Here is a 23,137-nt window from a genome sequence, read left to right on the forward strand (position 1 = left end):
CTCCTCCCCCCGGCGCCGCCAGCAAGCCCAGCCCGGACACCGACACCGACACCACCCGTTTATTGCCCGCCGTCCCGGCAGCAGCGCCCCGGCCCTGCGGGGACCTGCCCGGGGCGGGGGGCCCAACGGTTCCACTGCGACTCGCACAGGAGGACGGGGGGGGGGGGGGGGGGGGGGACAGGGAAGGGTAAGCCCTGGCCGGGCAGGGGGGTGGGAGGTGGGGGCAGGAGGGGTCAGAGCATCCCCAGGAGACGAACACCAGCCCTGGTGCTCCCAGCCCCGCAGCGGGGGCCGGTGTCCCCCTCCCCAGGGGTGGCACGTGAACCCAGAGCAGCAGGGATGAGCTGCAGGCACTTTCCAGGAATCCCCCCCAGCCTTGAACTCCAGGCTGGGGGGGAGAAGGGGCTGCTCTAGCCCCAGGCAGAGGCACAGAGGAGCTGCGGAGGAGCCTGAACGAGGCAGGGGAGCGGGTCGGAGCTCGACAGGCTCCTCCGCAGCTGGAGAGCAGAGGGAAGCAGCCCCAGCCCACAGGGACCCCGGGGCCTGCAGGGACAGCAGCTCCCAGAAGGGGATGGCAGGGGACAGCAGGGGACAGCAAGCGCTGCATGACCCCCAGGGCTAGGGGCAGGGAGACATGCAGGACGGCGTCCCCTCCGCAGCAGGGTCCACCAGCCAGGACAGTACTCCCCAGCCGGTCCTTGACCCAGGATGGCTCCGTGCACCGGCTGGGGGACGCAGATCTCAACCTGGGAGGAAAGGAGCGGTGTTAGCACCCTGCCAGGCAACTGCCCCCCTCCCTGCCACCCTGGGCTCACTCACCTCAGAGCCGATGGCTCAGGCTGGTCACCTTGGCAGGATGTGTCACCGACCAGAAGTTGCGCCTGTTCTGCAGCTGCTGGAAGGAATTGAAGTGTCTCCTCCGCTCCCGCTTCATTTTTTTAATCTTCTTTACCTGTCCAGAGGCAGGAAGGCTCCTGGGATCAGAGCGCAAAATCCCCCGTCTCCCCCCACCCACCCCAGCCAGGACACGGCCAGCACCCACCTTCCCTCTGTCAAACTCCTCGTCCCACTCATCGATAACAGTCTCGCTCCGGGCCCACGCTGCGTCCCGAATGGCGTCCTGGCTGACAGCCGAGATCTCGCCCTCCCAGGTCAGGACTGCAGAGCAGCACGGTCAGCAGGGAGCACCACGCCGTGCATGCTGCACCCGCCTGCACAGGGCCCCTGGGGCAGCGGCAGCAGCCCCTCGCTCCAGCACCCCCAGCAGCCCCTCGGGCAGGCGCATCGGCCCACCTCCCAGAGCCCCACAGCTGTCTGCACCGGTGCTGGGGGCAGCTCAGGCCCTGGCAGAGCACAGAGGGCTCTGCCCGCCTCCAGGCCTCGAGGCAGGGGAGCTGTGTGGCTGTTCGCCCACCCAGGTGAGCGGGGATTACCTTGTTTGCCATAAGCCTTGTCCAAGGAGTTCCTGAGCAGCTCTTCCACCACGCTGGACTCCTCCTGGCTCCTGGGCACTGTGCCAGCCCCACGGCCGGGCTCAGGGCTCGGGGCAGTTGGGCAGGGCCCATACCCATCTCCAGCCTGGCTGTCCCAGGCACGTGCTGCCACTGCGGAAACAGGCGGGGTGAGAAGGCGGAGGGAGCAGAAGGGAGCTCCTGTGTCGCTCCATCCCCAAGGAAGGTCTTGCCCCAGGAGACATTGTCAGGATTTAACAAGGTCCTGATGGCCCATGGTCTTTGGTCATATTGGGGCCCCATCTTCACCCCTCAAGGGCCCATCCCCTCGAGTCTGGAGAGGAGCACACCCTCACCCAGGGTACAATCAGGCTGCTCTCCTGCACAGCGGCACACAGGCCTGTGGGCAGGCCAGCCAAGGACTGGGGTCAGGAGGACGGGCACCTCCAGGCAGTTGTGGGGACCAACAAGCACCAGGGACTGGACACCAGTGCTCTGAGGGGCTGTGTGGGCAGACCAGCAGCCGGCTCCACGCAGGGTGGAGGCACATGGTCATACCTGGAGCGCTGTCTACAGGGTGGATGCCGTTGGCAGCCGGCTGCTCCGAGGCTAGGCTGCTGAGGCTTTCCCTCCGCTTGCGCTTGCGGTGCTCGCTCTCTCCAGCCCCAGCCTCCACACTCCGCTGCTGCTTTGTCCTCCTGGGCTCCGTCTCAGCCCTCCTAGAGCTGGGGAAGGCAGCAGGGGTCAGCTCGCTCTAACCAGACCAGAGGGGAAAGCGTTCGAGCTCCCTGCAGGGCAATGGGATGCAGGGAAACCCGCACCCCAGCACTGGAACTTGGCGAGGGGTGAAACCACCCCCAGCAAGCCAGTGCTTCAGCTTGCTCCATGGCAAGGCTTGTCCCACCCACAGAAAGACACGAGGCACCCAACCACAGCCCAGGGAGCCTAACTTCAGGCAGAGCGGAGGTGCACAGGGCTCTCGCGTGACCCTAGCCCCTCACCTGCCCGAGGACAGTGTCCCAGAGCAGTGCTCTTCTGTCTCCTCCATTCTCCTCTTTTTCTTCTTCTTCTTCTTCTTGACTGGGGAGATGGGCTCCGTGTCCCGGTAAGTACTGGGGTCTGTCACTTGCTGCTTGGGCCGGCTCTCCAGGTCCTGACGGCCCGGCCCCTCCTGGCTACCGCTGGGACCCTTGCTTGCCACCTTCTTCCCCGTGAGGGACACCGAACCCTCCCGAGCAAGACTTTTCTTCTTCCTGGGGGGGCTGGAGACTTCATCCTTGCCCTTCACAGGTGGAGCATGAGGGCTGCTGTCTGCTCCATGATGATGCTTTCGCTGCTTCTTTTTGGAGGAACCAGGGGTGGTCTGGCTGGGCCCCCTCTCCCTGCTGCAGGGAGGAAGGTGGTGCGAAGGGTGGGCAGTGGAACCGTTGGTCAGGGGGGAGGCTGGGAGCCAAGGGGCTGAGTTGAGGATGAAGCTGAAGGTGGGCTTTTCAGGATTTGGCAGTTTGGGAGCAGATGAGGACAGCCTGAAGGACAGGAAAAGAGGCTGACATGATCTGAAAGCCAGGTCGGGAGCAGGAGCGCCTCTCTCCCTTCCCACCCCGAGGTGCAGGAGCACAGCACCCAACTGCTACTGTCATGGCCACAAAGTCTGAATCAGACCCTGCTCTCAGAGCAGCAGCTGCAAGCGCACAGTGACCCTGCAGCTGCCCAGCGCCAGCCACGCACAGGGCACACACTGTCCCACGGGGGATTAGCAAAAAGCGAGTGTTGCTGCAGCACATGCCGATGGTGAAGGTTACAAGGGAGACCTGGAGCAAGACCTAGACCAGGCTGGTGCCTCCCGATCCCACAGGACACTAATACGTGGTCAGAGCCTGCAAAGCTCCCTCCCACCCTGTACCGACAGTCAGAGAATCCGCCCTGCTTCTAGGATCCAGAACAAGCACTGCCAGCCAGGAGAACAGGAGAGCTGGCTGCCAAAATCACCCTCTGAGCCAGCTGTGATGCCAGACAGCTGCCTCGTGGAGCACCCCACGGCTGCTACTGGCCTTGCTGCTGTGGTGCAGGAGCCTGGGAGCGATGGCACCGCTTACCTCGACTTGCCGAAAGGCCAGGGAGTGGAGTCGGGGTGGGTGGTGTTCGTGGGGTAGGTGTCAGCAAATTGTGGGTGAGGTTGTGCGTGGCGATCACTTCTGCTCGCCTTCCGCGGGGTGCTGCCCTGCAGTTATTGACATAAATAAAAACTTGGTGGTCTAAAGAAAAGAGGTTTCCGTGAGCCAAGAGGAGAAAATAAAAAGGGGAGCCCAGAGAAAGGGGAGGGGAACAGACACAGACGGGGGGAGGGAAGTGAGGGGTGGTAGAAGAAGAATCAGAAGTGTTTTCAGTTAGAAGCACAAAGGAAAAAAGGAAGGAAGGAAATTTAAAGAACAGAAACCCCAGCACACTGTCCTGCGCCCTGGCTGCACAGTGGCACGCCGAGGGCCAGTCCCACACTACTGCCCAGGGAGAAGGAAACTCTGCAGCCCTCCAGCTGCGGCGTCGCCTGCTCCCACTCGCCCCAGGGGACACGCTCCCCGAGAAGGCTGGTGAGACCGCCCTGCTGCAGGGGCTGGCACAGCCACCCCTCCGCCGAGCACGAAGGCAGAAGCCATTTCTCCTGCATCACTCAGTGACGTGAACAACAGCGGGGACCTGGCCCCACTCCCCAACCCAGAGGGAGGGCAGAGCCACTGCTACAGCCCTGGGCTGAGGGGGTCTCCCCACCCACCGCCGGCTTAGCAGGACACCCAACATTAGCTCTACCCTCACCCTCAACACAAGCCCCAGTTCAGAAGGCACAAGGCGCTTACTGAAGTCTCTGGGCAGATGCTCAGACTCACCTTTTTGGCGGAGAGTGCCAGCTTCTTGGCCGGTGGTGGTGACATGGTGCTGCTCAGCTCCAGAGCAGCGCTGGCCAACAGGGAGGATTTCAATTTTGCTGGCTTGGAGTCTTCAGGGGCAGCCAGCTCGGCGCCGGGGCCCTCAGCAAGGTCCGTGCCACAGTCTGTTTCCTGAGAGGTGCAGAAGCCGCCGGATTCGCTCTTGGCCTTCTGGGACACTTTGGCCAGCTTCCCCGCTGCACCGTGTGCTGGGCTGGCAGCACTGCTGCCGCAGGAGTCCTTCTCCAGTGTCCCGGTGTTCTCCCCACTGCCCCCGGGCTCCTGGCTCGGGCTGGGCTCCAGCGGCAGCTTGGGTGAGGTAGGTGGCTGCTTGCTCTCCCAGGAGCTCTGCTGGGGCAGCTCTGCTTTGGCCCCATTTGTGTTACTGGTGTCGCAGAAGCCCTGAGCTGCTCTGGGTGTGGGAGGCAGCTGCGGGAAGGAGAGCGGCTTCTTGGGCCTCCGGGCTGCATCATTGGGCAGCGCTGTGGACGCGTGGGTGGCTTTCAGGGGCAGTTTGGGTGATGGGAACCCAGCAGGCACCTTCGGCGGAGCAGTTCCGTTCTGCAGCTTCGGCCCCATGCCAAACGTGCTGCGGGCCACAGGCACTCCGACCTCCTCCGGCCCCGGCAGCTTCTTTCCCGGCAGCGTGTCCGCTCTCTAGATACAGAGAGAGAGAAATTCAGCGAGGAGAGAATCCAAGGAGACAAGGATGCAGAGTGATCCTGCCCTCCCTGTCCCTCACAGAACCCTTGGCTCAGCAGGATCCCTCCTGCCCATTAGGAGCAGCGCGCCCACCTCTGCACGAAGCTGCAGCCACCCCCCCTCGCGGAGCAGGCAGAGGGGCAGCAGCTCCCGGGAGCACTGGCTGAGAGCAGCCCTCAGGACTCACCCGGCCCATCAGCGGTGAAGACAGGGGCCCGTTGGTCACGGTTTTCTTGACCTGATCAGAGATGCTGCCAGTGCGGCCAGGCAGGCTGGAGGCAGCTTTGGCAATGGACCCCTCTGAGCTCTTCCTGGGGCTGGGGATTCTGGTGAAGGCAGAGAAGCGCACGCATTAACTGCGAGGGTTTGTGCGACTGGAACGCTCTCGTCAGAAATGCACACAAGAAACAGGAGCCAGAGGCTCCGAGGAGGTGAGGTGCTCTTGATCTACAGCAAAACCATGACAAGGGGCTGGACCTCTCCCTGCCACCCTCCTCCGGGCCAGTGCACACACGTGGGCATTGGGGCTACTTGGACCAAGCTCCTTCCCGCAGCCAGGCAGGTGCTGACAGCCCCGTCCCAAATGCTGAGAGCAGGGGACAGAGGGACTGGGGGACGCAGGGTGCTCTCACCTCAGGTAGAACAGCACATAGGCCTGCTGGTTGAGGACCACTTTGATGTTGCTGCAGCGGACCAGGTCATCATTCATTTGATACCACTGCCCATTGCTGGCCTGCAGAATGAGAGAGAACATGGTTGGGCTGCGTCCAGGGACCCTCCCGGCCTGAAGAGCAGCAGGAATGGCACCCGTCAGCAGAGCTCCTCTCCCCAAAACACCCACAGGCGACCCAGGGCAGGCAAAGGGACTTGGTAAGAGCAGACCCCCACGCTTCCTGCGGCGGAGCACAGCCTGTAACCCCCATCCAGTGCTCCACACCATCCACATCTGCTGAGCACCCTCCTTTCTGTGCACTACAGGGACCCACAAGCACCAACGGGGGTGCCAAGAGAGCACCCGGGGCTCACCTTCACGTAGCAGTAGTAGTGCCCCGCGTGGCAGCTGTACCCAGAGTGCACCAGCACTGCATAGAGTCCGTACATGACAGGATCCCCGTTGTTCTGAGACATGTAAGGGCGGATATTCAAGAACTCGGGGTATCCCACGTCCTGCGGAGAGAGGATGGCTCAGGAGCCTGTACAACAGACGCCTTTCTTGCTAGAGCAAGAGTAGCCCAGCTGTCCTACGAGTCCCATCTCTTAAGAGAGAGGGACCAGCTCTCCCGAGGCAGAGGGCATAGTGATGAAGATGCCAGGACGAAGCAATCTCCCACCGCACAGCCGGGGATAGGCTGCAGGTCTGTGGCAGAGCTCGCACTGCGCACCGGACCACCTCCCACCCTGCCCTGGGCAGCAGGGCTTCAGGCCAGGAGACAGCCCCAGCTCTGGATTGCAGAGCCCTCACCTTTGTGATTTTGCCTCCACCGAAGTTGGCAAAGCGCTTCAGCGAGAGCGTGAGAACATTGGAGGCTCGGTGGATGGTGAAGCGTTTACTGGCCGACACTTTCTTCTTGCATCTGCACAGGAAGATCTCGAGCTATTCTAGCTGTTCCACCTCCCAGGTGATTGCCAGCCCTCGCCAAGTGGCAAACCCCATGGCAATGACCCTGCTGACACCAGGCACTGCTCCAGGGCACCTGCTCACGGCCATGGCCGCTGGCCCAGGTCCTCCTCACGATAGGAGGGAGCTGAGGAGCGGCAGGCTTCATCGCAGGCTTCCATGGCCATGTACCTCACGGTTTAGCCATGGAGCAGGTAGAGAAGCCCTCCCGTATTGCAGCTTTCCACCTGCCTCCCACCAGCACACCTGCGGGCCCCCTCCCTCCCGCAGCCCCACACACTCACTTGGCACACATGTAGGCATTCTCCCCGCCCAGCACATCCGACTTCACAAACAGCTCCAGCGCCCGCACTATGTTTGCAGCTTGCTGCAAGGACAGAGGAGAGGTCAGGGCACGAGCAGCCTGTCCACACAACAGCCCAGCTCCCTGCCAAGACGCTGGCCCCAAGAGATAACACAAGCACAACGCCACAAACTACACCAACCCCGTGAGCCTACCACCAGCTTGGCATTGGCCAGCATGCCACAAGGGACAGCTGCACTGTCCCCCCCCCCCCACGGAGACTCAACAGAGGAGTTGTGGCTCATGCTCAGGCAACGGGCACTGCTCTGCCAGACAGAGAAGGCAGCGCAACAACAGAAGCTGCCTCCCTCTTGCCTGCACCGTGCCTTGACCCTGGCAGGTCAAGAGCTTTGAAAGTAGTAACGGTGCAGTTGCAGGAACATCCCCCATGAGAGCCGAGCTCCTCCCCATCCCCAACCCTGCCGCCGTACCCTGATCTCCAGCGCCAGGTCCAGGTAAGGATCATAGGTGTCCGAGACAGTCTTGCACACTGAGCACTTCACTGCAAAAGAAAGAGCAATGGGCGCGCCCCGGCACCACACCTGCGCCCACCACCACCCTGGCACAGCACAGGCACCCGCAGTATTCCCCCTCTCCGGGTTTGGGCTCTGGGATGTGAGCGCCAGGATTCACAGCCTGGCAAGGAGGAAGGCTGGCAATTCCACTACGTGCTGGGACAGCAAGCGTTGCTAGATAGCTGGCAACACAGGCTCCTTTGCTGGAGCTAGGGACCCACAGCCAACAGCTTCTTCCATTGCCACAACAGGGGTCATGACCCACAGGCATCACAAGACCAACCAGCTGCAGCTCTGGATAGTTTACACACGCCTAGCAACCTTCCCAAGATTTTTACTGCACAGCTCTCAGGGAAAGAGCAGCTCTGAGAGTCACAGGCCTGGGACCCAACAGCCAGCACTCACCACGGGACCGCAGGTAACCGCCAAAGATCTGGTGAACCAGAGTCGTGGCCTGGGTCTGGCGATCCAACCTAGAGACAGCAGCACCGGATCTCACACCGCCCTCCACAACGGCCACCCCCACGGGCCACCGCTGGGTCCTCAGGACACCTCCCCCGCGCGCTCTGGCCAGCGGATGGGCTGCAGAGCTCCGGGAGCAGCGGGAAGTCACAGCCTCTGCCCGTCTGCTCTCCCAGTGTCGGAGCTCAGGGGGTGGCACCAGGCTCCGATGTGCACCTTCCTCCAGAAAGAGCAGAAACTCCTGGCCGGAGCTCAGAGCTGGGCACTGCAGACAGAGGCAATGCAGACTTCCCGGGATCGAGGGCCTGGGGAAAAGCTGCTCAGCCACAGAGCTGGAGCTGAACTAGCAAGCATGCCTAGATTCCCAGCAACTGGGACAGGATCCAAACCCACAGCAGCCTCAGGACTTGGGGACAGGACCACAGCTATGCTGGGGTGGAGATGTCAGGAGAAGGGAAAAGGCAGACAACAGCCCAGAGCTGTGTCACAGAGGGGCAGTGGGCTGGGCCATCCACCCGAGGCCCCTGGAGTCAGTACCTCCCTCTATGAGCCCGACCTGAGGGACACATTCACCCCACAGCCGCCTCCCATGGGCACAGGGGACCAGCGAGGGGACAGTGGAGAAGAGCAGCGATGGGCCATCAGAGGCCCCACATACTTGGTACAGCCATTCAGGCAGGCCTTCTGCATGGCATCAATGGTGTAACGCAGGAACTCGTGCGCGTCCTCCTGATTGCCGAACCGGATGTGCTGGGCAATCTCTGCAGGAGAGGGAGGAATCAGCCCCAGCACGTGCTGCAACAGAAACAAGCCCCCCCCCACCTCGGGGCAGCGACTTCAGGGTTTGAGCCCCCTCAACCCAAACCAGACGTCAGACTCATGCTGGCCACAGGGGAAGCCCCGCACAGCCCATGAAGTCATCAGCCCCTGGCAGGCTCAGTGAGTCATCTCAGCAGAGCCATCTGCCAAGACCTGCCCCTATCTCAAAGGTTTTGCTCCTGCCTTAGTCACTGCTCTCCTGCACGGGCTACGGGAGGGAAGGGGAGGGCAACCATCCTTACTCTTGAGGTCTCGGATGAAGGACACTGGCTTTATTGCGTTGCCGCTGTTGGCAAAAGCCTGGATCATGTGGTTCTGCATAACGCACATCATGCAAAATCCTCCTTGGTGACCTAGAGCAGGAGAGAAGACAGGACGTTGGGGACAAACGCAGGAGAGATGGAGGCAGAACAGGGGAGAGGGGATCTCTGGCCCAACACAGCTCAGCCACTCTCAGTTTTCCCTACGAGCTCTGTGCTACTGTACAGCTACCTCTGGGGCATCCCGGGTACCCAGGGACCAGCACACGCCACCCCGGCTGGCACAGCCCCAGTGACAGTACCAGCCACCGTAAGCCCCCAGACAACACAGCATCCACATGGATGGGAACCAGGTCACAGGTACTTGCTGGAGGAGCCGATCCCACTGGAGCCCTATGGATGGGGCTGCGAGCCCCATGTGCTCACCTTGATCACAGCTTGGAGCAGTGCCCACTGGGTTCCCTTCCAAAGCCACCCATCAACAGCACTGCCTGCCTGTGGGCAGCCTTCTGCCCTGCCCTCACGGAGTACCCATAGGCAGGGGCTGTTTGGGACCCCCAGCTCAGCCTCCAGGAAAGCAGCAGATCCCCTCGGACCCATCTTAGTCCTGGCTACGCCCAGCAGAGACAAAGCCTCCCCAGAAATGAGGATGCAGAGCTTGGGAACACTGCTACGGCCAGGAAAAGCGAGTCATATGCAGGAATGACCGCTCGATGGAGAAAGGGGCAGGAAGGAGCTGAGAAGGCGCATCCTGACACCCGCGCAGCCCTCGCCAGAGCCACGCGCAGAGGTGCTGAGCGCAGCACTGGGAGCAGGACATGCGGGCGCTCCTGCTCCCCGCCGAGCCGGCCCTCCCCACTCACAGGTGCGGCTGTGCTCCTTGGAGAGCAGGTAGTTGGCGAGCGGTGGGGTGTAGGTCAGGCACTGCACTGTGGAGTTGAGGAAGCAGGTGTTCCCCAGGTTCTGCAGTCCAGCGCCGATCCGGTAGATCCGTTCCCACTTCATGGAGAGGCGCTCCACGGGGAAGAGCACCTTCTGGGGCGCGGGGACCCCATCCCCCAGACCGCTCGGGGCATGGCTGCCACCTGCGAGGAGAGGGGTGCTGAGCCGCGGGGGTGCGTAACGTGGGGAGGGCCCCCCTCGGCCCCTCAACCTACCCTGCTTGCCGGGCGCTCCCTCCTCAGGGCCGCGGTGGCGGCCGGTGGCCTCGGCGCGGGGGTTGAGCAGCACGTACTTGCCCCGCAGCAGCTCCAGGTGCCCGGAGACGCCGCGGCTGGCGGGCTCGAACTCGATCTTCTGCAGCAGCACCTTCTTGGCGGAGGCGGCCAGCAACCGGCCCAGCTCCCCTTCCTCGCCCGCCTCCCGCCGACCTGGCTTCAGCGCCTCCTTCAGCTTCTCCACGATCGGCATGGCGGGGCCCGGAGGCCCCGGCTGCGGGGAGGGGGCTGCCGGTCGGGCGGGGGCGCCGGGCGGTTCCGCTACCGCTGCGGGGCCGCGCGTTGCCGGGGCAACGGGTCGCGGCCTAGGCCCGCCCGCAGGCCCCTGCCCCCGTCCGCGGGGCCTAGGCCCACCGCACGGCCCCCGCCGCCGCGGGCACCGCGCCGCCCGCCCGCCGCAGCCCGCGACCTTGAGCGCCGCCGCCACGTACGGCCTGCCCGGTACCGGCGCCCCGCCGCGCCCGCCCCACGGCAACCCCGCGGACAGAGTAGCGGGGGAGGGAAAGGGAAGGGAGAGGAGAGGAGGGCGGCGCGATGCGGAGCGCGGGCCCCGGCGCCGCCGGGCCCACCCGGTGCCGTCCCGCCCGGCCGCACTCACCATCCGGGTCCCCGCCGCCACGCGCACGTGTCGCCGCCGGAGCGAGGAGGAGGAGTCGTCGCCGCCGGAGCGAGGAGGAGGAGGAGCCGCCGCCGCCAGCTCCTTCCGCGCCCGGCCCGCGAGGGGGCAGTGCCAACGCCGGACACGCCCCCCACTGTTGACGAGCGCCCGGGGGCGGAGCTACGTCCGGGGGCGGGGCCACGCGGGGCGGGGCCGGTTGGGCGGGGCCGCGGCTCCATGGTTGTGCGCAGGCGCGCGGCCCCGCAGCGGGGGCGGCCCCGATCCGGACCCCGCCCCCCGCCCCCGTTCTTCCCGTTCCCGTCCCCGTTGTTGCCCTTCCCCGCCGCGGTCGGCGCTGCCGGGAGTGGCTGAGAGCGGCCCCTCCCTTCGCCGCCCTGTTCGTTGCCCGGCGGATCCGGGCTGTCACTCCCGCGGGATCCCGCCCGGTGCCCCGGGGACACCGGCCGCTCGTCCCCCGCCGCCGGCGCAGCCTCCCCCCCCCCCCGCCCGGAGCCGGTATGAGCCCGGCGGCTGGCGAGGAGAGAGAGAAATTAGAGCACAGGGAGCACAGAGGCGGTGGGAAACAAGTGGCGATATTGACTGACAGACAGATACCAGCGACAGCAGCAGCGGGTACAACCATACAGAAAGCGAACGGGAGTCGTATATGGGATTGATTAGAGGTTGGGGTTTTTTTTTTCTTTTTCTTTCTTTTTAATTTTTCTCTTTAATATGTTGAAATGGCCCAGACTGGTCCAGTACGACATCTTAAACCTCCCAGGGACGCACAGCATGAAAACGCCCCCGGAGCAGGGCTGCGGGGATGGTTCCCGGCACGCTCCCCAGGGCTGCGGGACGGGGCGGCGGGCGCACCGGAGCTCCGCGGCACACGCCGGTGCCGCTGCGACCTGGGAATGGCTCAGAGAAAGCGGGGCCCGAGGTGTGGGGGAGGATTCCCTGGAGGGGACGGGTTTTCCTGCGGCTGTGCCAGGTGCCGGCCTCCATCCCTGCCGTGGCAGAGCAGGGAGTGGGACTGGCCAGGATGCTGCAGCGCTGCCGAAGGCCAGGGCTCGGCTCAGCAAACAACTGCACGAGGCGATGGTAAACACCCTGCACCGTGCCGCCGGGGCTCCTGGGGACCTGCTCCTGCCTCGGGTGCCCTGCCGGGGGGGAATGCCCTGCCAAGCCCCGCTGCCTGCCAAGGCCGGTGGGGCTGAGCCCATCGGCGGTGGCAGAAGGGTCTGGCAGCAGCTTTCCACGCATGCAGGGGTTTGCGGTGGACCCCCGTGCAATGCTGGGGAAGGTGGTGAGTGCCGTGCTCACCTCTGCATCCCCATGGGGCAAGAAGCATGTGAAGAAAGGGGCAGCAGCACCCGGGTGCATGCAGGGGGGTCACCCCAGCCATGAGCCCCTCTGGCTTTTTGGGACATGGCGCCTGCGCAGGAGCCATCCAGCCCTCTTGCACACAGACGGGGCTCTGACGCACGGTAAAGCCCCCCCAAGCCCGGGCCTGGCGAGCTGTGCCCTTCCTGCACCCCAAAGGGACGGACAAGCAGTGGGTGGGGAGGGGGGTGGGGGGTCCCTGGTGCTGGAGGGTGTCTGGGGATGCTGTGGTGGGGAGGGCTGTCTGGCAGGAGCTGCTGGGGCGGTTGCCTCGCGGCAGGGGCACTGGTAGACCTGCTACGCAGACGGGGCAGCTCCCGCCACTCACGAGGGCTCCATTCCTTCTGGGGCGCCAGGGCTGAGTGTGGCCGGGCAGGGACGTGGCCCTGGTGGGGGGGGTCCCCCTGCGCCCCACTCAGCCCTGCCACTGGCATGGCCGCGGGCTGCCAGGTGCCTGCGACGGAACGGGTCCCCGTCCCTGCCCCCCGCACGCATGTGGCAGGCGCCGCAGCCCAGGGGCCCCCGCAACCGAGCGGATTTTCATGCTGTCTCCAGGAATTGATATCAGCGTGGACCAGTCTAACATCTCGCAGGTTTTTTTCTACTGGCTACTGGAATGCGCTCGTTTGGCTTAGGGGTCCTCGATGTCGAGAAACTCTTGCTTGGGGGGGGCCATGCCGCGGTACCAGGCGCACGAGCCGTCGCTCCTCTTGATGCAAGCGTAGTGCTTCGCCTGCCGCCCGTCCACGTTGTTCTTCTCCATCGCCCAGTCTGTCCAGAGACACTCGTCCGAGGAGGAGACGAAGCAGGGGATGGAGAGGCAGCGCGAGATCTGCGCACAACAGAGACCGTCACCCACCACCCCCGGGGTGGAACGCTGGGGCGGGGGGAAGCAGCACAGGGCGGCTGGGGCTGGTGGTCCAGCTCTGGACCAGGGACGCCAGGCTGCCCCATCCCAGCGAGGCGCAGCAGGGATGTGATCCCGATGCAGGGGGACTGAGGGGACCCCTGGGTATGGGTACCAGGGCTGGCCTTGGTTCCCAGCCAGGGAGAGCCAGAGGCTCGGCAGCCCTTCCCGTATCCCCGGCTGTGTGCTGTGCCCCCTGCACAGCATCATCCCTGAAGGATGGGGAAGAGCATCCGACCGCGGAGCCTGCGCCCACCTCGAGGCTGCAGACCCCCCCGCGGTGGGGGGAGCTGCCCGTGCTCACCTTGCACTCGCAGCCCATCTGGTACCGCTGGTTTAGGCTCTTCTTCTGGGTCGGGCTCAGCGAGTCCCAGGTGGAGACCAAGTCGCAGAGCGTGATGTGCATCTTGCCGTTGCCCTCTGACTTGCCTGGGGAGAGGCCACACCGACTGCTCAGAGGGACCCCCCAACCCCTGGGACCCGACCTTGACTTGGGGTGCCGGGGGCTCAGCCGGGCCTGGGGGGCTGGAGGCTGCTGCAATCCATCCCCGCCCGCCATGCACTGTCCCCACAGCCCCAGGGAGCAGAGGCTTGTCCCCCAGCTGCCCCTGCCACAGCCCGGGGCTACCAAACATGGCCAGGACACAGCCGGGGAGGCCACCGAGGGCTGGTGGTAGGAGCCAGGGGGGCGCTATGCACAGGGAGCGGGCATGCAGGCGTCTTGGGAGGCATATCTCAGGGCCAGCCCTGCCACCAACGTCCCCCAAGAGCCCTCCCTTATGGCCACCCACCTGCGATGAGATATTCCTTCTTCCCGCCGGTGTCCAGCAGCCGGCCGCACACGGCAGTGGACGGAGCCGTGTAGATGAACTCTATGTCCTTGTCAGGGCCCTTAAACATCTGGAGAGAAGGAGCAGGAGTGAGCAGCTGGCGTGGAGGCTGCCCCGTCCCCCCGGGTCTCCTGCCCCAATGTGCCTCGTTACCTTGATCTGCTTGATTTCATACTGGATTCGTTTGATCGGATTCCCATATATATCGTTCCCCGAATCCACCTCTTTCGCAGAGACGGCTTTTGCTCGGATCACTGCAACGGAGAGACGTCGAGGTCAGCGGGGGTGGCTGGGGACCGGAGGCGCTGCCGGGTGGGACGGTCCCACTCAGCCCCCCCATCCCACAGGGGCTCCCACCTTCGCGCAGGGCTGGCTGCCTGCAGCGAACCCCCCGTCCCCCCTGCAGACACCCAGCTGCCCGTGGACCTGGCTGTCGTGTGCTGTCCCCAAAGGGACAGGGCTTTGGCATGCACAGGACGGTGACGGGCAGTGTTGCAGCAGTGCCTTCACGGCGGGTGATAAGGGAAAGTCACCCCAGGATTGCCCGGCCCCACTGCCACCAGCCGTGCTGGACCAGTCACCCTTGGCCAGCACTGGCTCGGTCCCTGCCCAGCCCCTGCTGGACTCATGGGCACAGGTTGGCCCTGCCCGGGCTCGTGCCTGTCACCCAGATGGCACTGAGACAGCTAAAACCTGCCAGCAGCGTCCTGGGAGCACCGCACTATTTGCCCACTGTCATTAATTAAACCAGTCTCTGATGAGGGTCCCAGCCAAGCGCCCGCGTGGCCTGGCAGGGCTGGAGGAGAAAAGGGCAGAGGGAGCTGTTTGGAGGGTCACCTTTGGGTGCAGAGGGAGGCAGGAGCCGTGTCCCCATGGCACCATCCCACCAAGTGCCCCCACAGGCAGCCTGTGGCGGGGTCCCCGTCCCCACCAGGTCCTCGTGCCCTGCAGCCCCCTCCCAGAGCGGCCGGGCCAGGGAACCCACCCAGCCCCTCCAGCCCTCCACCCTGGGGGAGCGGGGGTCCTGGGGTCAGGCTGCCTTTGCCCCCCGCAGCCGGAGCAGGGGGTCCCCATCCCACCACGGAGGGGTCCTGGCTGCCACGGGGCGATGCTCTGGCTGCCGGCTCCCTGCCAGACCCCCAGCGACTGCGCGCAGAGCCTCACACCGTGCAGGCGCAGAAACCGCATCTTCCGGGGGCCGCGGGGCGTCGCTTCCTGCCCTCGCTGCCTGCGAAAATAACCCGGGGCCGCCGAGGGCTGGGGCAGCAGAAAAACACGTCCTGGTGAGGGGAGGCAGCGAGCTCCCCAGCCGACAGCCCCATGTGGCCCGGCCAAAGGCAACAGCACCCCCGGCTCTGCGCAGCCCCGGTGCCGTCCCAGTGCTGGGTGCCAAGGGACAAGGTCGGGTGCCCCACGGCCAGCGAGGCCGCAGCGCCCCAGAGCCTGGGGACAGCTCTGCCCTGGAAGGGTCCCTGCGGTCATGCTGCCAGCACAGCCCGGGGACACAGAGCAGCACGTGAGCGCTCGGCACGTGGCAGTGACCTGCGGGGCGGCCGGGGCGAGCAGGGCAGGCAGGCGGCAGGCAGCCAGCTCACCCTTACTCACCGGCTCAGGACACGGTGGGCTGGTTGGGTGCCACGCTGTGCAGGTCGCAGCCGCGTGTGGTAGCTGCAGCCCCTCAGGCGTGCAGGGTCTGGGTCCCTGCGCCGAGACCTGCGGCTCGCTGCCCTGCCTGGCTCCCTCCGATGGCGTGGGGACGGGAGCTCCCGGCCGGCCCCAGGCAGCACCGGGGACACTGATGGCGCCGGGGACAGTGACAGCCCCAAAGCCGCAGCTCCTGCTCAGCAACCTCACAGCTGGGGAGGGGGCCTGGCTGCAGGGCAGGGGCTCGCAGGGCTCCCCATCCCTCGGGGGCACCCGTGGCCCTGCCAGCCCCGCTCCCCGGGCATGCCTTGGGGTGGGGAACGGGGAGCTGTGCTTTGGCCAGGGGGGCAGGAGGGCAAGCGCCAGCCAAGCTGGGGACATGGCTTGTCTCCCCCACCAAAAGGTGCTGGGGTGGGAGCAGCCGGGGGCTGCCCGCCAGCCTGGCACAGACACGCTTGCCTTCTTTTGCCTGGCCCAGCAAGGAGAGGGAATCTGACCGCACTCTATAAATACCACGGGGGCACGCAGATGGGCTATTTGAGCTGAAGGTCGGGGGGGCACTGCCCCACGTGGGTACCAGTAAGTGCCGACTGAGTTTAGTCTGGAGAAGGTGGCCACCAGCACGACCAGGGGCCAGGGACCAGACTCCCCAAAACAGCCGCTCCCATCAATGTGGCACTCGCTCGGGGCAGGGAGGTGGATGCAATATCTGCTGCTACCAGGGCTGCACGGAGGGCTTTCCCGGCCATGCTCCCTCCCCCGGGGAAGGGCCGGGCCCCCTGGGCACACTGGAAACAGCAGCAGCGAGGCCGTGCGGGACGCCCCACGCTCCTTGGCCGGAGCAGGGCGAGCCCCTCGGCACGGCCCCTGCCTGGGGCTGGAGGAGCTCTGCTCAGCGAGCGCCGGCTCCGTCCCTGCCAGCAGCGCGCCTGGGTCACGGCAGGCAGGGCTGCCCCTCGCCCCCGACCCCACGTCCTCCCGCGTCCCCCTGTGCTGCTCCGCACCCGACTGCGGCGCAACTTGGGTGCATCCAAGCCGGAGAGCCGCGCGCCGACTCCATCCCTGCGGCTCCAGGCGCGGGGAATGGTTACTGGTTCAGTGGGCTCCAGCCTTTTCCATTCACGTGCTGATGAATCACTTGACAAAAATGCAGCCCAATTCTAGGCGGATTTGTTCTGAACAGTGCGGCTTTGTGGAGGGGACGGCTGCGCTGCGCTTTCCCCGCCAAGACCCCAGCGGAGCAGCCAAGCTGCTCTGCACCAGCCAGGAACCGGAGCGGCGAGGAGGGCGTGCTGCAGGGACGGCGGAGGGGAGTCCTGCAGGAGAGCCCGGCTGAGATCCCCGGGACGAGGAGGCAGGGCTAAGGGACGGAGAAAACCCCCGGGTGCCCAGGGACCGGCAGCTGGACCTCCCCAAATGCCAATGCCCCATTGGCTGTGTCACCCACCGCTCCTGCCACCGGTCTGGACAGCCACCAGCCGCGGGAGCCCGGACCCTCAGTGAAGCTCTCCCGGCACCCGGGGTGCACGGCACACACAACGTGCCATCAGCACCGGATGACCGAGTCTGACCAGGACAATGCTGGAAATGCACCTTCCCCAGGCAGGACGAGCTGCGGCAAGATGATGCACTGTGGAGCAACCCTGTCCCGGCAGGATGGGAGCCCCACCGGTGACAAGCCCTGTGCTGGCCCCCAGCGCTGCAAGTGCAGGCACCCCATAATGAGGACCCCGGACCCCTCTGGGGGCAGACCCCTGCAAGGCAGCTGGTCCCCTCACTGCCCTCTGCCACCAGGGTCAGTCCCACCGCCTTGGCAGTGCAGGGGGCTTCACCACCATGCCGGAGCTGCCGGCTGGCAATTCCCTGCCTCCGCACTGGGAGAAACGCCAGCGTTTGCCTTCACCTCTGCACAGAAGCTGCTGCATGAGCAGTGATGCGCTCACAGCCGGGGCCTCTGGAGACCCCTGTCCCCTGCCCACCGAGCAGGGCTGCCCCCTGCTCCTGCTGCCTCGGGGGACTCGGGGCTGGGGCCAGTTCCAAGGGCTTTCAATAGCCCCCCACACACCTTGCTGCAGCTGCCTCGGCACGGCCCATGGCCGCCTCCCAGTCCCGCTCCTCGCTGCCCGTCCTGCCTGCGGCGGGATGCAGGAACAGGCAGAAGGGCCGGCAGGGAGAGGGGCATCTGCACCTGGCTGCAGAGGGCTGGGGGCCACGGGGAGCTGGTGGGACATGGTGACTTCCCACCTGACCAGCCGGGGCTGCCTGCGGCCGAGGAGTCCAGGGCATCCCGCAGCACAGCGGTCCCAACGCCACGGCGGGCAGCGAGGCCACCAGGAAGGGCCCCACGCTGGGGCCCGGCCGACCCCACGCTGCTCCCCAAAGCTGGCAAGGAGCACGCGACCAACTGTGACAGAGCCGGGGGCAAACAGAGTCACCCAGAGCCACAAACCCACCAGGACGTCTCTCTGGACTTGCCAGCCGGCAGGATGCCGTCCTCCTCAACGCCTGCTGCGCCGCTGCCCCAGCTCGAGGGCTGCACCCCGTGTTTCTGGCTGCTGAGCTGGGGGTTCCTGCTGCGGACTGTTGCCATCGCAGCAGGAGCGGGCAGCCAGCGGGGAGATGCTGCGAGACCCAGGTTCTGCCTGGGGAGGAGGAAAGGGAGTCTGGAAGTGGTGACCTGCCCTGGCGAGACCTGCCAAGAGGGGAAGCTGCGTGGGTGCTGCCCTGCAGCCGGGGTGGATCCTGCCATCGCCCCCCGCCAGCTCAGGGGGAAGCTGCTGAAAGTGCCCGCCTGTGTGTGCCCCACGGGCAGAGGGGCTGCACGAGGAGCCTCGGCCCACAGACTCCCCTCCTGGCCAGAGACGTGCCGAATGGCCACCCCTTCCTCCGCCATCCAACCCCAGTCCCCACCGTGCGGCCCCACCAGCACCCACCCGCGGCCGCCCGGGAAGCGCCGGTGCCCACAGACCGCGGGGGCTGCTGCCGGGCTGAATGGCCAGGGAACAAAGCTCCCTTCTCCGGGGCTGCTGGCAGCCGGCTGAGCGAAGGGGCCGCCTGCCAGTGCCAGCACTGCCCGCCCCGCACCACCACCCGTCCCCGCACTGGGGGCAGCCCCAGGGTCACTCCAGCCCTGCCTGAGGCCAGCGGAGATGGAGAGCCGGCAAACGCCCCCGGGAGGGACTCAGCCCCAGCCCTGCCTGGCACATGGGCAGCAACCAGCGCCCGGGTGCCTGCCCGCACCCCGGCAGCCGCAGGGGCAGCAGAGCAGGGCACCCCCGTCCCGGCACAGCAGCGGGGTGGTTTTGGGGATGCCGGAGGGATGTGGCGCTGAGCACGGCAGCCCCACAGGGAGAAGCAGCGGAGGTCACAGGGGCTCCCCGGTGCACGGCAGCGTCCGTGGGGAGGGGGGAGGCAGCGCCCAGGCGCCAGGCCCCGCTCGCCGCCGGCCTGCGCGGGAGCCATGGGTTGTGCGCTGCCATGGCTGCCTGCGTCATTCCGGCCCTCTGACGGGAGCGGGACGGGGCCCAATCAGCGGCGGCACCAGCAGTCAGCCCACGGCCCCTCTGCGCCAGCCGCACGGGAAGGGCTGCGACCACCGGAGCTCGGCGGGGCGGCACTGGGGACCCACAGGGCTCAGCAGGGCCCCCCGGGCAGCCGCGCTCCCCCCGCAGGGGCTGCTCCCACCTCTCTCCCCGAACTCTCTACCCTGCCCGGTCCCTGCTGTCCCTCCCCTGCTTCCACACTCTCTGCACCCCATCCCGAGGAACAGAGCGCTGGGACTACTGGGATCGGTGCAAAGATGCCAGGGGCCACATCGAAGGTGCCCCCGTCCTGGGAGGCACACTGAGCCCCTGCTCTCCACTGCTCCATCGGCCCCTCCTGGCACCGGCACTGCCACACAAGGCCAAAGCCATGGCTGTGCCCAGAAGAGCTGAGCATCACCTCCCTCACCCCCGACATCCCCACGCTGCTCCAGAGGACACCAAGCAGAAGCCCCTGCAGCCCCTGGCCTGGCCACATCCTCGGCATCTCCCGACAGCTGAGCATCTCCCATGGCTGAGTGGCCCCAGCAGACACAGAGTGGCCCTTGGCCTCCATTGCCCGGGCATGGCCCCGGCAGAGGAATGGCAGATGGGGTAGCCCTGAGCCCTTGGGCCCTGCAGAAACTCACTGCCCATCTCATGGGCCAGGAAGCGCAAGCTGGCCAGGTCCCTTGGACCAAGTCGCCAGCTCTGGTGATGTGACCCCCAGCCCCTCCGGCACCCTATGCCCAAGGCAGACCCGCATCCGCCTCCCCCTGCCCCACCTGGAAATGCAGCCCTCCAGCTGCTCCAGTCCCGCTCCGCGACACAGAGCGGAGCCTCATCTGGCTGCAGCGGCATGAGTGAGGGCAGAGTGGCCGTGGGGAGGCACAGACGATCGTGGCAGGCACACCCTATGCCATGGAGCGAGGATCCCAGCACCCACACTCACCCAGCTTCCCCCTGCCGAGTGATGAATGTGAGCCCTGCAGCTTGTTGGCTACCCCGGGTGCACCAGGCACCGCAGGGCATAAGCCACCTCCAAGCCACCACATCTCCGCCGAGGACCCAGTCTGGACACAGGCCACTCCACCCCAGCAGGACCCAGCACCCCAGGCTCTCCCTGGGCTCCGTGCGCCCACAGGGATGGAGCTGGCGGAGGAGCCTCCCAGCCCCAGAGATCATCCAGGGGCAAGACAAGAAGCACCAAGAAGGGCAGGGATCACAGGATGCAGGAACGGATCCATGTTGTCTGGGAAGAGAAGGCTGGGGAGCTCGTCCCAGGATGAACCCTGCTCCCCCCAGCCCAGCACTGTCCCCACCTCGGGTCACACAAGACCAGACAATCCAGACCAGCCGTGCAGGGGACTCAGGCTGGGAGCCGGGAGGTGCCAGCGCTGCGGGCAGCGCAGCCCGGGAGGATGCTGCCTCCACAGGACAGGTTCCAGATGCCCGCAGGACAAGCACCTGCGGAGGGCAGCAGGGCAGCCCCGTGCTGCCTGGCCACGCTGCGCCCTCCCGGGGCAGGGCTGAGACAGCCGGGGCTGCCGAGACAGACGGTGACTCAGCAGCTGAGTCAGGGCTGAGCCGGCACCCCGGGACGGGCAGTGAGTCACGAGTGCCCCGGAAAGCTGAGCCCTGCGACAGCATGACGGGAAGCCACAGTCCCACTCCTGGAGCGGGCCCGGGGGATCCCGTGCTCCAGAGGCACCGGCTTGACCAACAGCTCCGAAAATTCAGTGCTCCATTTTGTCTAGAAACCTCCCTGTTCTCAATCTGCTTCACAGCATGCTGTGCCCAGCAGCAAGGCCAGGCAGCGCCGGGTACAAGAGGCAGCAGCCAGATACCGAGGGAGTTACTCCCACGGAGAAGAAACGCCAGGAGCTGGGTGTGGAAGGGGTGAGGGGAGCCTGGGAATCCATCAGGAGCATCCTGGCTCCCGAGCAGGGCATGGGGCAGGGCCGTCCAGAGGTTGGGGCTGCCTAAGTGTTTGGGAATGTTACCTCTCCAGCTGAGCCTGGGAACAGCCCCGCAAAGGAGACTGTCAGGAACTGGGGCTGGTCTGTTTATTTAATATGTTAAAATTTAATAAGGGCATTATTCATAGAAAGAGGAATCCAGATCCCGGCGCTGCCAAGCCCTCCCTTTCAGCAGCATCCAAGCCGAACAAAGTGGGACGGGGGAGAGGAAATGCCTGGAAATAAGGAGCAGACGGGAGGTGACCGAGCCCGACGGCCGGCCCTACCGGGCTGGGTGCCGTTGCCGTGCGGGAGGCGGCCGCGCTCGGAGGGCCCCGGCCTCCCCTGGAGCCGCCCGCTCCCCGCGCTGCCACGTCCCACCGCGGCTCCACCGGAGCTGCGAGGGGCCGGGTTCGCCCGCGGGGCCGGGGCTGCGCGGCGGGGACCCGGCCCGGCCCCCGCCCGGGGAGCTCCGCCGGGCGCGGCCGCGAGGGTCCCCCCGGGACGGCGGGAGGAGGGACGGACACACCCCGGGCGGACGGAGGCACCAGCCGCGCCCGACCGCGCATCTGCTCCCGCCGACACACCCCCGGGGCCGGCCGGGGCGCGGAGCCCGCAGCGCACCGCACCGCACCGCGCCGGCTGCGGGCAGGTGCCGGGGAACGGGGCGGCTCTGCCCGCTCCCTGCCCGCCCGCTCCGCGCCAACTTTCCGTCCCTTCCCCCGCCGGGAAGTTCGCGCGGGCCACTGGGGCCACCGGGGCTACCGGAACCGCCGCCGGGGCTGCGGGGCCCCGCGGGGACAAAGCGCGGGGGGGCGGCGGGCGGCGCTCACCTACGTCGGCGTTGCAGAAGGCCTGTTGCGGGTGGATGGGCGAGCAGCTGCAGGCGTCGGCCGGGCGGGCCCTTCCGAGCAGCAGCACGGCCAGCCAGGCCAGCAGGCTGGGCAGCGCGGCGGGCATCTTGCGGCGGGGCTGCGGGCTCGGCCACCCGCCCGGGAAAAGCCGCGGCCACCGCCCGGCCCGGCCGAGCCGCCGCCGGAAAGTTGGGGGGCCGGCAGCCGCGGCCCCTGCGCGGCGTTGCGGACGCTGCTGCGGCCGCTGCTCCGCTGCCTTCTATGGAGGTGTTTTCTTCCTTCCCCGGCTGCCGCTCAGCCTCGCTTTTTAATGTGCTCCGGGGATTTGCTGCTCCTCCTCTGCATGGCGCCGGGCCAGCCGCCTGCTCCCGCCCCTCCGCAGGATGCGGCTCCGCGCTCGCCTCCCCCGGCCCGGCCCGGCCCGGCCCGGCCCCCGCCGCCGGCACCGGCCGCCCCCGCCCCGGGACCCACCGCCCCCTCGCCCGGGCGGGCGCTGGCGGCAGCGGGAGGGGAAGGCGGCGGGGGCTGGCACCGGAGCCCGGCCCCGGCCTGCGCCCAGCAGAGCGGGGAACTGCAGGGGAGGGCTGCGATTATGTCTGTGCCCAAGCATTTCCTCTCCGGCTCCTCCGGCTCAGCTCATCCCACCGCTCCCGTCCCCTCGCCTTCTCCCTCCTCCGCATCCACCGCACGGCCGGGCGATGGCCGCGCTCACCCGGGGGTCCCGCACCGCTGTGCCGTGCCCCACGGCCCTTGGCCTGCAGCCACCGGCCCTGAAGCGCGTCTCCAAAAACCCCACCTCGTCCCTGTCCTGGCTGCATCACCGCAGAGGGTGTCACGATGCTGCCAGTCACACCGTACCTGTACTCCAGCGGCATGAGCGAAGTGGGCAAAGAGCCCAGCTCTGCCTCCGGGCACGGACACGGCTCCGGAGCACGGCAGAGCCAGGTGCTGCGGGCACACGCTGGTGGTGACAGCCAGCACCGCGGCCACACAACCCGCTCCTGAGCCAGCCTCTGGCCACAGAACTGTCCTGCCACGGCTACTCACGTTTGAGGGAGGTGTCAGGGCTGCGTGCCCTTTAGGATGAGAAGAAACAGCGGAAACGTGGGCAGCCGAACCCGCTCCAAGCCCTGC

At 66.6% G+C, this 23,137-nt stretch overlaps 2 protein-coding genes across 2 annotated transcripts; both read right to left on the reverse strand.

Annotated features, from left to right (window-relative positions):
• Positions 1-46: 46 nt before the first annotated feature.
• On the reverse strand, positions 47-11,023 carry USP36 (ubiquitin specific peptidase 36). Its single transcript, XM_074607250.1, has 20 exons — positions 10,907-11,023; positions 10,249-10,522; positions 9,955-10,176; positions 9,074-9,184; positions 8,671-8,773; positions 7,956-8,023; positions 7,467-7,537; positions 6,977-7,059; positions 6,537-6,648; positions 6,101-6,241; positions 5,707-5,807; positions 5,262-5,400; positions 4,334-5,029; positions 3,548-3,672; positions 2,453-2,977; positions 2,010-2,176; positions 1,434-1,604; positions 1,043-1,158; positions 820-952; positions 47-746 (listed from the first exon to the last, which is right to left on the reverse strand). The coding sequence occupies exons 1-19, from the start codon at positions 10,907-10,909 to the stop codon at positions 821-823; spliced, it is 3,360 nt and encodes a 1,119-aa protein (XP_074463351.1). The 5' UTR covers positions 10,910-11,023; the 3' UTR covers positions 47-746; position 820.
• Positions 11,024-11,478: 455 nt separating this feature from the next.
• On the reverse strand, positions 11,479-22,426 carry TIMP2 (TIMP metallopeptidase inhibitor 2). Its single transcript, XM_074607357.1, has 5 exons — positions 21,983-22,426; positions 14,180-14,280; positions 13,988-14,096; positions 13,501-13,625; positions 11,479-13,121 (listed from the first exon to the last, which is right to left on the reverse strand). Exons 1-5 carry the CDS (start codon positions 22,107-22,109, stop codon positions 12,921-12,923), a joined length of 663 nt encoding a protein of 220 aa, XP_074463458.1. The 5' UTR covers positions 22,110-22,426; the 3' UTR covers positions 11,479-12,920.
• Positions 22,427-23,137: the final 711 nt, after the last annotated feature.

This window comes from Larus michahellis, chromosome 14, assembly GCF_964199755.1.
Source record: "Larus michahellis chromosome 14, bLarMic1.1, whole genome shotgun sequence".
Classification (NCBI taxonomy): domain Eukaryota; kingdom Metazoa; phylum Chordata; class Aves; order Charadriiformes; family Laridae; genus Larus; species Larus michahellis.